The following is a 12,890-nucleotide window of genomic DNA, read 5'->3' on the forward strand; positions in this document are numbered from 1 at the left end:
AGATGCCCACATCAAAAAGCTTCTGAAACCTCCTGAAAACTGAAAAAGCCTCATTCATTAAGCCTGTGTTTCATATCGTTGGCAGATCTGAGTTTTTGAAATATATGCATGTTTGGAGACTAGTGCAAATCTCAGCATTTGGGTGTTGGGCTTTACGTTGTTCTCTCGTGGACGCTTCTGTTCACCTTCAATGGCGGGGCAGTGCTTTTCAGGCAACTATACCTCAGTTGTGGCTGAAATAGCCTCTATTGGTGCTGAAATAACCAATTTCCTTAACACGGTGGGGGAAAAAAAAGAAAACCAAACCATTGAAATTCACTCTCTGACTGGGAAATCTTGCTGAAATGATCACAAATGAGTGACATGCACCCAAGCAGCGTGCACTGGGTTTGTGTGGTGAGGTTTTGGTAGCGGGGGGGCTATAGGGGTGGCTTCTGTGAGAAGCTGCTAGAAGCTTCCCCTGTGGCTGATGGAGGCAGAGCCAGGCAGCTCCAAGACAGACCCGCCGCTGGCCAAGTCTGAGCCCATCAGCAATGGGGGTAGCACCTTTGGGATGACAGATTTAAGAAGGGGGGAATTAAAACAACCAGAGAGAGGAGTGAAAATATGCGAGAGGAACAACCCTGCAGACACCAAAGTCAGTGAAGAAGGAGGGAGAGGTGCTGCAGGTGCTGGAGCAGAGGTTCTCCTGCAGCCCGTGGTGAAGACCATGGTGAAGCAGGCTGTCCCCATGCAGCCCATTGAGGTCCATGGTGGAGCAGATACCCACCTGCAGCCCATGGAGGACCCCACGCTGGAGCAGGTGGGAAGCCCGAAGGAGGCTGTGACCCCATGGGAAGCCCCCGCTGGGGCAGGTTTGCTGGCAGGACCTGTGGCCCCGTGGGGGACCCACACTGGAGCAGTGTGTCCCTGAAGGGCTGCGCCCCGGGGAAGGGACCCACGCTGGAGCAGTTCACGAAGAACTGCAGCCTGGGGGAAGGACTCGCGTTGGAAGAGCTCGTGGAGCACTGTCTCCCATGGGAGGGACCCCACGCTGGAGCAGGGAGGAGTGTGAGGAGGAAGGAGCGGCAGAAACATGTGATGAACTGACTGCAACCCCCATTCCCCGTCCCACTGCGCTGCTGGGGGAGGAGGTAGAGAAACTGGGAATAAAGTTAAGCCCAGGAAGAAGGGAGGAGTGGGGGGAAGGTGTTTTTAAGATTTGGTTTTAATTCTCATTATCCTGCTCTGAGTTGATTGGCAATAAATTAAACTGATTTCCCCAAGCTGAGCCTGTTTTGCCCATGACGGTAATTGGTGAGTGATGCCCCCCTGCCCTTATATCAACGCACGAGCTTTTCATTATATTTTCTCTCCCCTGTCCAGCTGAGGAGGGCGAGCGATGGAGTGGCTTTGGTGGGCACCTGGTGCCCAGCCAGGCTCAACCCACCACACAGGGGGACTGCTGAACCTTTCGGATAACTCCTGAGCTGTTGCAGTTTGGGGGTGAAAATTTCCCAAGAGGAATTAGATTTTTCTAACCAGCTCCTGACGTTAGCAGGAGTCTGTTGAACTCCCTTGTGCTGGTCCCACGGCTCGTGCACTCGCCTGATTTTGAGCACAGCAGCACTTTGGCTGGACTCGCGACTTTCTGAACACGCGCTTTGCACTCTCGGGCTTTGCAGGCCGAGGAATCCCTGGGCAGGGAGGTGGCTGCTGAAACCCAAGTGATGGCCAGTGGAAGAAAAGCTAGCAGGAGCTGCTCTTTAGCTGTATTATTAAACGGTAAAGACCTGAAATATGCATTTCCCTTTGGGGAAGATGCCATTTATGATAACCAAAATATGAGTTCACATTTTATCAAAACAGGGGAAGCAAGTATCTAACCTTCAACACCCCCCACTCTGGTGACTAAATTAATGGTTTTCTGCAGAACAGATATGTTGGTGCACAAGATCCTCCACCACGCTTTTCCCCTTCTACAAAGGTGAATCTTAGGGGGGTGGGGGGAAGCATTATTTTTTGCATTTTTTTTTTTACCCTCTTTGGGTGAAATCCTGGCTCGGCGGCAGCGCTGCCATTGGTGAGTCACGCGGATGAGTGTCACATCTGCTCCGTGAAGGCGGTGGCTGAGGCAGTGTGATTTTCTGTGACGTGCAGCCCTACACAGCCAGGCGGTGACCATGACCTGGCCAAGGACAGCCAGCAATGATGGGGTGAGCCACCCATGGCAATGGGGTGGTGCTCCAGGGGAGGTGACACCTGGGACATCGTGGGCTGGGTGGCAGGTAACGGGAAATGGCAGAAACAGCCCCAGGGGGACAATTTTGGGCAATGTTTTAAATCACGATGATTCAGGCATCATCTCAAGGTTGGGGACACTCTCCAAGGCTCTCTTGAAGACCCGAAGCCCCTCAGAGCTGGGAAAGGAGCTGCTCATCTGCTCCTTCCTAAAGCTGCTGAGAGCCTTGTGCACTGTAAGCTGCTCGGGAAGAGATCCTGGAAAAGAGCCTGAAGTTCTGCTCCCTTGGCTTTGGACATCTCCTGTGCTGGGCTGAATAAAAGTTGCATTTCAGTGAGCTGAGCCATGCTTAGCCTGTCACTCCCTGAAAGACAGTACTCTGTGTTTGATTTTCAGTATTATTCAAGTGGTTATGGTTAGAAACGTGACCGAGAAGAGGGCACACAATGTACCACACCTACCAGCCGATAACTCATTGCAGAGTTTTTTCTGAGTAATTTGATGAGTTTACTGAGAAAAACAATTTTTTTTTACTCTTTTCAGCAGCATTGCAGATCTGGGGTTGGGCAAGCGGCAGGGCTGGTGAGCCTGCAAGGTAACCGGCCCCTGGTTTCTGTCGATAATGAACCGTGCTAATTAAGAGAGAGAAAAGCAGCCAGATTTTCAGAGGCTGGGAGAGGGCGCTGGCAGCCATGGACCATGTTTCCATCACGAAGAGAAAAGCGTGTCAGTGCAGAAGCTAATGGAAAGAGTGACGGTGGGGCGGGTGACACCCATCTGGGTGCTGGTGTGGATCCCTGGGTTTCAAGACGATTCTGCCAGATTAGCACTTGTTCAAACGAGATTTGCAATGGCCCTTGATTGGAGCGCCAGGCGATTGCTTGACAATGAAACCTCTGATTTTTAAGGCACTGAGAACTACTCAGAGCTGTGGCATAGCACCACTGCTACAGTCACCCTTCCCATAGTGCCCAGCTATGATTGGCATAGGGCTGCCGGACAATTTACACCACTGCAAGTATCTAAGAAATTACTCTAGTGCATGAAAACCAAGTGGAAACCTTTTCTTCTGCCTGTGGAAACAGAATTTTACTCTTTTGGCAAGGCTTTTGGTGAGCTACACTATTGTCAGAGACATGTAAAATCCTACAAGCATTTTTATCCCAGGTGGCCGAGTTGGTTTTTGTGGGTGTTTTCCTGAAGGATGTCAGGAAGAATTCCTGAATTCAGATACTGTTGATAGACTTTGTTATTAAGTCTCCCTTCTTCTTTTATTAAAATTACTGGATGCATTTCTATCATTCACATTATCTAGGTCTGGGGATCTGCATACAAACCATTATCAGCTTCATATCTGAAATGTTGGTGTACCTAAAGCTGCTATGAAATATGAGTAATGATAAAGAATGGCAAACCAAAAATGGTCTGTAAAATATTAGATCTTTGAGCATGAAACTACATTGAAATGCACTATTGAAACTGGTATCTTATGACTCTGAAACACTTTACTGGAAACCTAGTGTTAACGAGTGCCTGCGGTCAGTCCTTGACAGCATGGCTCCTGCAGATCTGAAGAGTTTGATTATTTTTTTTTTTTAGGGATTTTTTTAGGGTAAACCAAAAGCTTTTGGATACTTGAAGTGAATAACTGTGGAGCTGGGTCCGCAGTGGGTCATGCTGAGCAGGACTGCAGTAACCCACGGTAAGCGGCATGCACGGGGCACGGCTCGCCGGCGACAGCGCTGGAGCAGGGCTGGGAGCTGCTGCTGAGTTTCCCGACATAACCAGCCGTTGGTGAGTACGTGTCTCATCTCCTGCCGTGCTCCCGGGCTCTCTGCTTCGTTAGTCGTCTCAACAAGCCGTTTGTCTGCAGCAGCCTGGCGCTTTCTGCTGTTACGGAGATGTTTGCATTACCATAGCAGTGATGCGATGTGGATGTGGCCATCTGCACGGCAGGGTGAGGCCGAGCGTTGGTCCTGCCAGCGGTTGGAGTTTGCATAAATAACAAGCTAATGAGACACAGGGCTCACCTTTTAATTCCCTAGCGTGATGGCAGCTGGCTAACAACCCTCTATGCTGCCTTTGCTTGTTATTTGGGTTGTAACTACTCTTAGCATTCCCTGTCACAACGTGCCTACCATAAAATCCCGAGGGAGGAGCCCTCCCGTTAGCTGGGAGTTGCCTGGCAGGGCTCCCGGGGAGAGGACCACTCTCCCGCTCTCAGCACGCTCCCCAGTACGCAAAAGGCTTAATTATTCTGAGAGCGCCTGGGGGAGTCAGTTCCCATTTTACTACCTGAGCTCATCTGCATCATCATGCTGCCGCGTTTCAGAAATCCCTATTTCTCCTTTTCCTCTTCCTTCCCAGAGCACATGACAAATGGTTTGCTCTTTCATTGAGGATGTTTTCGTGTTGCTGTAGCTGGCAGGTAGATGAGAGCCTCCCTTAGGCAGGCTGCCTGCCGAAAGCCAAGCCTGGGCGATTTGCTTCCGCCAGGACTCGGTCCGATGCACACCGAGACCCCTGCTGGTGCCATCCCAGCCGCTCTGAGAAACGAGGATTTCGGACCTCCCCCAGGTCCAGCACTTAGGGAGATCCATCGCCATCATTGCACACATTGTTTTTAATTTTTAACTATCCGGACAGTCTCCCGCCCCGACGTGGTTATCCCTCTCCTTGCCCTTGCAGTGAGGGTCATGCTATTGCTGCTGCCTTGCAAACGGTTGGTGATGAGACGGTGAGGCCAAGGGACACCCGCCCAGGACCATGCAGAGGTCCGTAATGGAGCAAGGCCCTGGTTCCCGATGATATGACATTTCACTCCTGATCCATATTACTCCAGCATCTTTCCTCCAACAGCCTGACTGGCAATTTTTAATCCATGACAGTTTCTTGCCTGCTGGCATTTGGCTGACCTGTCTTGAGTGTCAGTTCAGTTACCAAAAGGAAAAAAAGAAGAAATCTTTTCTTCTCATCTCCAATTTACATAATTAAGTAAGAACCCATTGCCTCTTCCCTCGTTTCCTCACTGAGGCTGGGTGTGCACCGCGCTGCCTGGGAACGCTGCTGGTGCCACTTCCTCTGCTCCAAGCGAAACTTTTGCTGCACTTAGAGGCAGCAGCTAGGAACTGGGGAAGGAAGGCAGAGACTCTCGGCCATGGGCTACTGAGGATCCCTCCAACACCTCAGCAAGGGGAAATGAAACCTGCTGTGGATTCGGACCTGCCTTTTGGCTGCTTTACAGCGCAAAGGCACGGGGACGACCGAGGCACGTTTGGGGCAGTTTAAGCAATACTGTGTGCAATACTATGACTAGCCTGGGCATAAAATCTATTTGCCTAGTCTTCCCCCAATGACGGAGATATGCTGAAGCTTGAACTTGGTTATCGATAAATTACTCACCCAGCAAAACTTTATATAACAGCCCTGGCCCACAGGATATACCTGCACTGCCACAGGGACCTGCTCAGGCTACTGCTCTCACCCAGAGCATCGTGGTGGCTCCGGAGGTTGGCTGTGGGGTTAGAGGGGCATCTTTGCCACCTCCATGCCCTCTAAGTCCATCTGACCTTCCCTACTGGGAAGTCCAAGAAGTAATTTTTAACTATTCATTTTTGTTTGTAGACTGAACTTAGCTAACTTCAGAGGGGTTACAGAACTAACTAAACTAGCCTCGGAGCCGGAAGCACGGTGAACCAGCCTGCGTTTTGCACCAGTAGTGCCACATTCACATGATGGCAGATCCCAGCTGACAAAGCCTGATTCCCTGGGGACAGTCTGGATCTGAAACATCGGTATGAGAATATGCCTGGTCTGCTCGAGGACCTTGGCAGCATCAGTTTTTCTCAGCAGCTAAGGCTTGCAGCAGGGTAGTTATAGACTTTGCAGTCAAAGTCTTTGCTTGCGGGTAAAACTTCCCTGCTGCCACTGGGCTGGTGGACTTTTAAAGGTTTGAGTGAAATTTCTGTCCTTCTGCAGGGTGGCAGCTTTGGACTGTGCGCTACAATCACCTAAGTCACCGGTGCTCCTGAAAATCTAGTGACTTCTCCTGGCCCCGAGGTGGGAGCTGCGTCATCCCAAAGCCCAGCCCTCTCGTACCCGGGCATCTCCGTTCTCCAGATACCAGGGGCGATGGAGATAAGTGGCCGCCGGCTTGAGGAGCAAGGCTGAGAGCGGGGTCCCCCGCAGCCGGCGGGTGAAGGCCCCGTGTGCCAGGACAGTGATGGAGAAAGGTCTTGCCAACTTTCTGAGTCACGCTACTTTTACTAGCGCGCCATGTCCTACTGCCAGAAACCCTCCCACCCTGAGGGGTTTGGACCACTGGCATCTGGGGGGGTGATGCCGCTTCAATTCCCACGCCCCGGAGCCTCTGCGGGAGCCGGGAATGGCCCCTTTCCAGGAGGGGCTCGGCAGTGCGGCTCCATGCCAGGGGGAGCCCCCGAGCTTGGCATTTTGGAGATGTAACCCCCACGATGGTCCCTCCTTTTGGTCGCGTCCTTCTTCCCGAAAGAAAAATGATACGGCAATGCCAGGATTTCCCGCCTCCGTAGGTTAGGGAAACACCTGTGGGTGAGAGAGCTGGTCCCTTTCACTAGCTCATTAATTCAGTAAATTACAAAGGGAAATACATGCTGGGAAAAGCAGGAAAAATCCCAAAAGTTAACCCAAGAGTTATTTCCTCCCGAAACCTGGATAAAAACAGGTTCTTCGGAGCTCTTCAGGTCAGATACCAGCAAGACAGGTGAACCCACATCAAAGAACAAGGTAAGATACTGATTTTATCCTTTCACTCCTGTGTATTTCCTTGTATTCCTATAATGTGTCTCTGAAAGGATATTATTCATTAACAACCTTGATTTTCAGGGCTAATAAAACTTGTGTTTGAAGTATGCTATTTCTGAGGAAAAGTGTTTGCTTTTGTGACCAGACTTTGGGGTCTGCTCCTTTCAGTCGCAGTTACCTCCTGCTGCTTCTGAGTCAGTAAACTTTTAAAAATTTAATTTATCTGTATTTATTTTTCTGCTGATTTTTTTGCAGAAGAGCTTTGTTTATTTACATGCAATCTTAATTTTTCTTTTTTTTTAAATTTTCTTCTTATTTTGGAATATTCTGTTAAATATTTGCCTTTGTTTTCTCTTGCACATGGGGAATAAAGAAGAAACGGGTAAGAGAAACTAGTGTGTTTTTTTTAATACATGTATACAGATACAAGTACTGTATAAAACACATATATTTTCATAAGCATTATAATTGTGCTATTTAGGAAAGGCAGAGAGGCAATATTTGTCTTCCTTGCCCAGGTCTCCCAGGCAGCCAGCCGTGTTTGCATCCTGCCGCAGCATGAAGGGATCCCGCTTGCTCCTCTGCCTCTTCTCCATGTCGTGCTGGCTGAATTTGAAGCCGACAGCTGGGAACAAAATCTTCCACTTTGGATCCTGCAGGGTTTCCATGAGCGTGACTGAGATTAGGTCTGGTTTCACCGCAATTAAAGCCAACATTGTAAGTATTGCTGCGGGCTCTTGCAGAGCTGGGGAAGCTCTTTAGCTGGCTGCTCCTGAAGCCCCTCTGGGGCCAGCACGTATGTCACCATCTCTGTCTTCTCCCGTGCAGCAAGCCAGAGACCCCATCAAGACCCTGAGCATCTTGTCTTACCCTCACTCTCTGCACAAGGTTAAGGTAGGTGTCCTTACCGTGTCTCCAGTTTTTCTTGGAACAATTTTGATGAGCTACCATCCTAACACCAGTCATGAGGTGTACTAGCTCAGGGAGGCTGGGGAAGTTATTCAACACCATGACTTCTTCTAAGTTCCTGCGAAACAGACACTGGCAGACAGCGCAGGTCAGGGAGGATAAAGTGATGCGGATTACGTATGTGAAAAGAGGTGGGTGTCCCGCTGCCGGTTCCTGCACCGGGCTTTCACCCTGACTGTCTTTCCAGAAATGGTGGGCAGAGATTTTTTTTTTTTCTTCTTGTTGTATGCGATGCTCCAGTTACAGGAGCTTCAGCTGCGGCTCCCCCACCTCTGTCAGCGGAGGCTTTGAGGTGAGGCAGGATTTGGGTGGAAATCTACTGAAGAACCCAATAGTGGGTGATAGTGATCTTGGGAGGTGAAAAGTATTACAAATAAGTATTTTGCAATTGTCTTGCACTCTAAAGCACTAGACGTGGGCCACTGCTTCAGGTCTCAGCCTCTAATACCCAGCTACAAAATCAGCTATTTATTTTGTTGACTCAGTGAGACTTGCTGAGGATGGATCTCCTCAAAAGTCAGTCTAAAATAATTTTCTATATATATTATCAATTTACATTAGGCATCACTGAAAAAGCTTTATACGAGTCAAAAAAATCCTGCTGTGCTCAGCTGCCACGCTTGGTGTTAGGGATGGTTTATTCTAGAAGGGGGCAGAAAGGTTGGGACTACAGGTTTGTAGCACTTTGCAAGACCTTCGAAAACCAAAATGTATTCCTTAAGTCTTCAGACAGATGCTGCATCACCCATCAACTCTTCGACTTCTACGTGGACAAAGTCTTCAAACACTGCAAGACCGAGGACTCGTATGTCAACCGAAAAATCAGCAGCATAGCCAACTCCTTCCTCAGTGTGAAGAGGAAACTCGGGCAGTGCGTAAGTCTTGGGTTTTGCCACTGTTTAGTTTTATCTGTTAGTATTTGGTATATAAATAAACCTAAGCATTTTATAAAGTTACAAAATCTTTATTTATAAAAATTATTTTAAGAAGAATACAAAGAAGCTTGATGTGAAGAATGCGTGTGTCCACTGAGAAATATTTATATTGGCCACTCATCAGCCAATTCCCACGTTAGTTCTCCAGAACGATTATTCAGCCTGTCCCTCTGGCTTTGAAAGTAAACTCTGTCCTCAGCTGAAGTCTGATTTAAGGACCTGCAGCTTTTTCCAGAGTTTAACAAGGCCTCTATAAAGCCTATAGAGGCCTATAGGTCCTCTATATAGTCAGTCCTCTATATAGTCTGTCTATGAAGTAATTTCCAGTATAATTAGAAACTGATCTCTTATTTTTAAAAACTAACCCCTCAAACTAACGAATTCTGTTTTATTTTTCTAGCATGAGCAAAATAAGTGCACGTGTGGACAGGAATCCACTGAGAAATTTAAGCAAATACTTGCGAACTACGAAGGGGTGAGTTGATGACTAAGGCTGGTAATTAACGCAGATGTTCATATTACCCTTACATTGGAGTGAACTCTCTATTTTCCTTACAACTTGTTCCTTTGTATCATTTCAGCTGAATGTCACATCTGCAGCCATTAAATCCCTGGGTGAGCTGGACATCCTCCTGGACTGGATGGAGAAATCTCATTAGCGAGCGGAAGGCGTCAACGGCGCGCCAGCGGCCGGGGCTGACGAAGCCTTCGCACACGCCAGCAGTGAACGGGCAAATAATGTACTGTATCAGTGCAGTTTCTCACTGTTTGCAGCTGTGTCCAGCCAGACACTGGGTGATTTGCTAGCCAGGTACACAGCGAATGCGTCAGCAGAGTTTGCATTAAGATGGAATTACGGAGTTTGATCAAACCAGCGTAGCATTTGCTCAGCTGACTTCGATCAAAGGATGTCCTCCAAGGGAAAATCTAAGAGGGTTTCCCTTGCTAGCAGACATAAGCTGTGATCATTTAATAAAAGTATTGCTTAAATTATAAAATTGTTGTATAGGGAATGTTTATTCATGAGTGCTGAGTGCCTGCTGGAACTACTCTGGTGTAGTTGATGCTGCAGAGCAGTGCTCATAAATTCGGGCTCAGACTTATGTGACTGCTGCCGCTGATTGCTCTGGCTAAAATGAGGTGCACGGGGTGAGAAATGCTTCCAAGAATAGGTCCTCGCAGGTATGTCAGGCCTCAGAAATCTGTGTTTCCTTTTAAGATGATATTTTCTGCCTTATCAGTAAAAGAAAACTTTCTATGCAAGATATGTGGTTGCTGAATAGAAAAAGATTCTTGTATGTATTGTGTAATTTACTGACACTCAGTAGTAAGTTTTGTGGAAATCTATTGCAATTACTGTAAATAAACCCCACTTGAAACTGTGCTGAGTCTGTCAAAATTCTCTGGAATTATATGTTTCTTGTTGGGGAAACTTTCTGAATTCACCGTGGTGCCCTTTCATAGCAGATATTGTCACTCCTGGTAATGCTAACATCCTGGGGTGATGCATTGTTCCTGGCATACCAGAGAGACCAAAGCTTAGACCCGAATGATGCTAAGTCACCCTAGCTTGTCCACGAGACCATTTTTATTGTGCATAATGTACAGCTCTGGCCTGATTTCACCCCTTTTGGGCTCTTTAGCGCACACATTGCTGGTACCCGCTGGTTCTGCATGCTCTACATCCCTTTACACTGTTTTCCCACAAGGAGTTAATACACATATTGCTGCAGTACCTGACAATGGCAGAGGACTGATGTGCTCGTAAATGAACCAAGACCATCCTGACCATCTCTCCAAGTAGCCAGGAGGTGTTATATATTCCTGGTGTCAGGGCCCAGGTAAAAGCTGCTTATTGGCACAAGCTGCTTGGAGAGCAGTTGGATGTTTATGTCCCTGGTAACACTCTAGCCCTAATATTTCAACTGATAAAGTCTTACTGTTGCATTCATTAGGCATGAGGCTTGAGTAAGACTGGAACGTAGATCTCTGACGTGGTGCATTTTGCTCTAGGGATCAGCTAAGCTGAGCAAGGTTACCGAAACTCCTGCCAGCTGGGGTGCCATGAGCACAACCAGGGTGCTGCACGCTCTGAGCAGCCTTTATTGCTCTTAGGGTCGAGTCATTGCTTCTAGGTCTGAATCCTTCAGGCTTGTACAAGCCTCTTCTCAGCACCTCTGCTCCCATGGGAGAGTCCAACAGTCTCCAGCTCTCCCTTTCCTGCCTATAGGCACGGCCAAGCTTCAGCAGCTGGGGTGGATGGAGCTGGCTGTTCCCAGCTGGGGCAATTTCTAATGATGGTGCAGAGGTGACACAGGGAAGGCTTTAGCTGCGGAAGAGGCTCTTTAACAGGACCCTGCTCTTTAACAGCCCCCTGCTCTGGGTGTGCCTGCTCAAGCAGGGGCGGTTGGACAAGATGATCACCAGAGGTCCCTTCCAACCCCCTACCATTCTGTGATTCTGTGATTTTATTATTCTGGAATAAGGTCTTCATGTCCTCAAGGAGAACTTGCTTTGGTTTCATCCCCATCACAGGAGGACCCTGGTCAAGATCGCCGGTAGCACATCGGCATCACCGGAGCCTTGCGCGTCAGTCCGGTGGGTGCTGCACCTTTCATCGGGCGCCAGCAGAACGAAGAGCTGCAGAGGAGGAGGATGCTCCTCGTCCCTTCCCAAAATGGCCCGGTTGCTGGCCCGGCTCGGTGAGCTCACCAGCATTTGCCTATAGCGCATATGCACGTGCTTCATGCTGAGCGGGATTTGGTGATTCACTTTTAAAGGAAAGATCTTGATTGTTCACTATCCTTCCTCAAATATTTGCTTATGCCAAAGGAAATCCTCTCAGGGTTTCGATTCTTTTGTTTTCCCGTGTGTTTTTTGCTCTGTGACTTTCATTCATCCTGGTGCCGGGGCATGAATGGGTGGACACATCCCTCCATGCTCTGTCAGTGTTCACGAAAGACCATCTTCAACACCATCGCCCTTGAAATCAACCATTTAAGAATGATAGGTGTCTTGCACACGCTGTGATTCTCTGTTAAAAAAAAAACATTAGGAATAAAGCGGTGGTGCAACGAGCTACCCCAGCTCGTCACTGACCAAAGGGAATCGGCACGTTTGGCAAACAGGCTGCTGAAGGAGATGGGGCTGCTTGGCGAGGTCCCTGTGGACCTTTCCACTGATTGTGGTGGGCTCTGGATCACAGCTTGAGTGAGAAGTGTGGGGTTTATTCCACATCCTCCGCTTACACTGTCACAATTATTATTATTTATCAGATTTCAATGATTTGGTATCCGGTGCGGGGGGGTTGCATGCTTCAATCCACCCATGTTTTATTGCTTTCACGCCAAACTAAATTCACGCTTTCCCATCCACTGCAAAGCACTGCAGCATCGCGGGGACGTGCCCCTTTGGCAATGAGGTGCCAGATGGAAGTGCCAGCGGCGGGAAGGAGCAGGAGCCACGGGCAGGCAGCTGCCGGGGCTGAGGGGTGCAGGCAGAGCCGGCTGGCAGGGTGCTCAGCCCACCCATGTTTCTCACCCTCTGCGCCTCTGCCGGGAGTTCGGCTCATTCTCACCGCTCCCAGCGCAGCGCAGGAGGAGCAGAGCTGAGAAGAGGATGCCGGCGGGCAGGTTGAAGAGGAAGTGGATTTGCGAAGGGAGAGCAAAAGGGGTTTTCTCCTCTCAGAAATTTCCAAACCTTCGCATTCTCCTGCAGCTTTATGACTGCTCAGCCCCAGGGACACTTTCCAAGCGCACGCCTTTCCTATTGCACCAGAATAATTAATTAAATTCCAGCAACTCCAGGCAGGCGCAGACCTGTCCGGGCCCCTCCTCACCTTTTCTGATATCCAAGCCCCTTCCCACCATGCTGCTGAGGGGATGCAGCGCGGGAGATGAGGCATGTGAGCTATAACCTGACATTTGAGGTCCAAGCCTTGACCTCATCGGCAAGGTGATGACTATTGCAACGTGGATGTGAGC

General features: G+C 48.9%; 1 protein-coding gene across 1 annotated transcript; it reads left to right on the forward strand.

Annotated features, from left to right (window-relative positions):
• Positions 1-7,561: 7,561 nt before the first annotated feature.
• On the forward strand, positions 7,562-9,566 carry LOC104041823 (interleukin-20). The gene is made up of 5 exons (XM_009501154.2): positions 7,562-7,720; positions 7,832-7,897; positions 8,695-8,847; positions 9,308-9,382; positions 9,489-9,566. The coding sequence occupies exons 1-5, from the start codon at positions 7,562-7,564 to the stop codon at positions 9,564-9,566; spliced, it is 531 nt and encodes a 176-aa protein (XP_009499449.2).
• The last annotated feature ends 3,324 nt before the right edge of the window (positions 9,567-12,890 follow it).

The sequence above is a fragment of the Phalacrocorax carbo genome, chromosome 23 (genome assembly GCF_963921805.1).
Source record: "Phalacrocorax carbo chromosome 23, bPhaCar2.1, whole genome shotgun sequence".
Taxonomy (NCBI): Eukaryota; Metazoa; Chordata; class Aves; order Suliformes; family Phalacrocoracidae; genus Phalacrocorax; species Phalacrocorax carbo.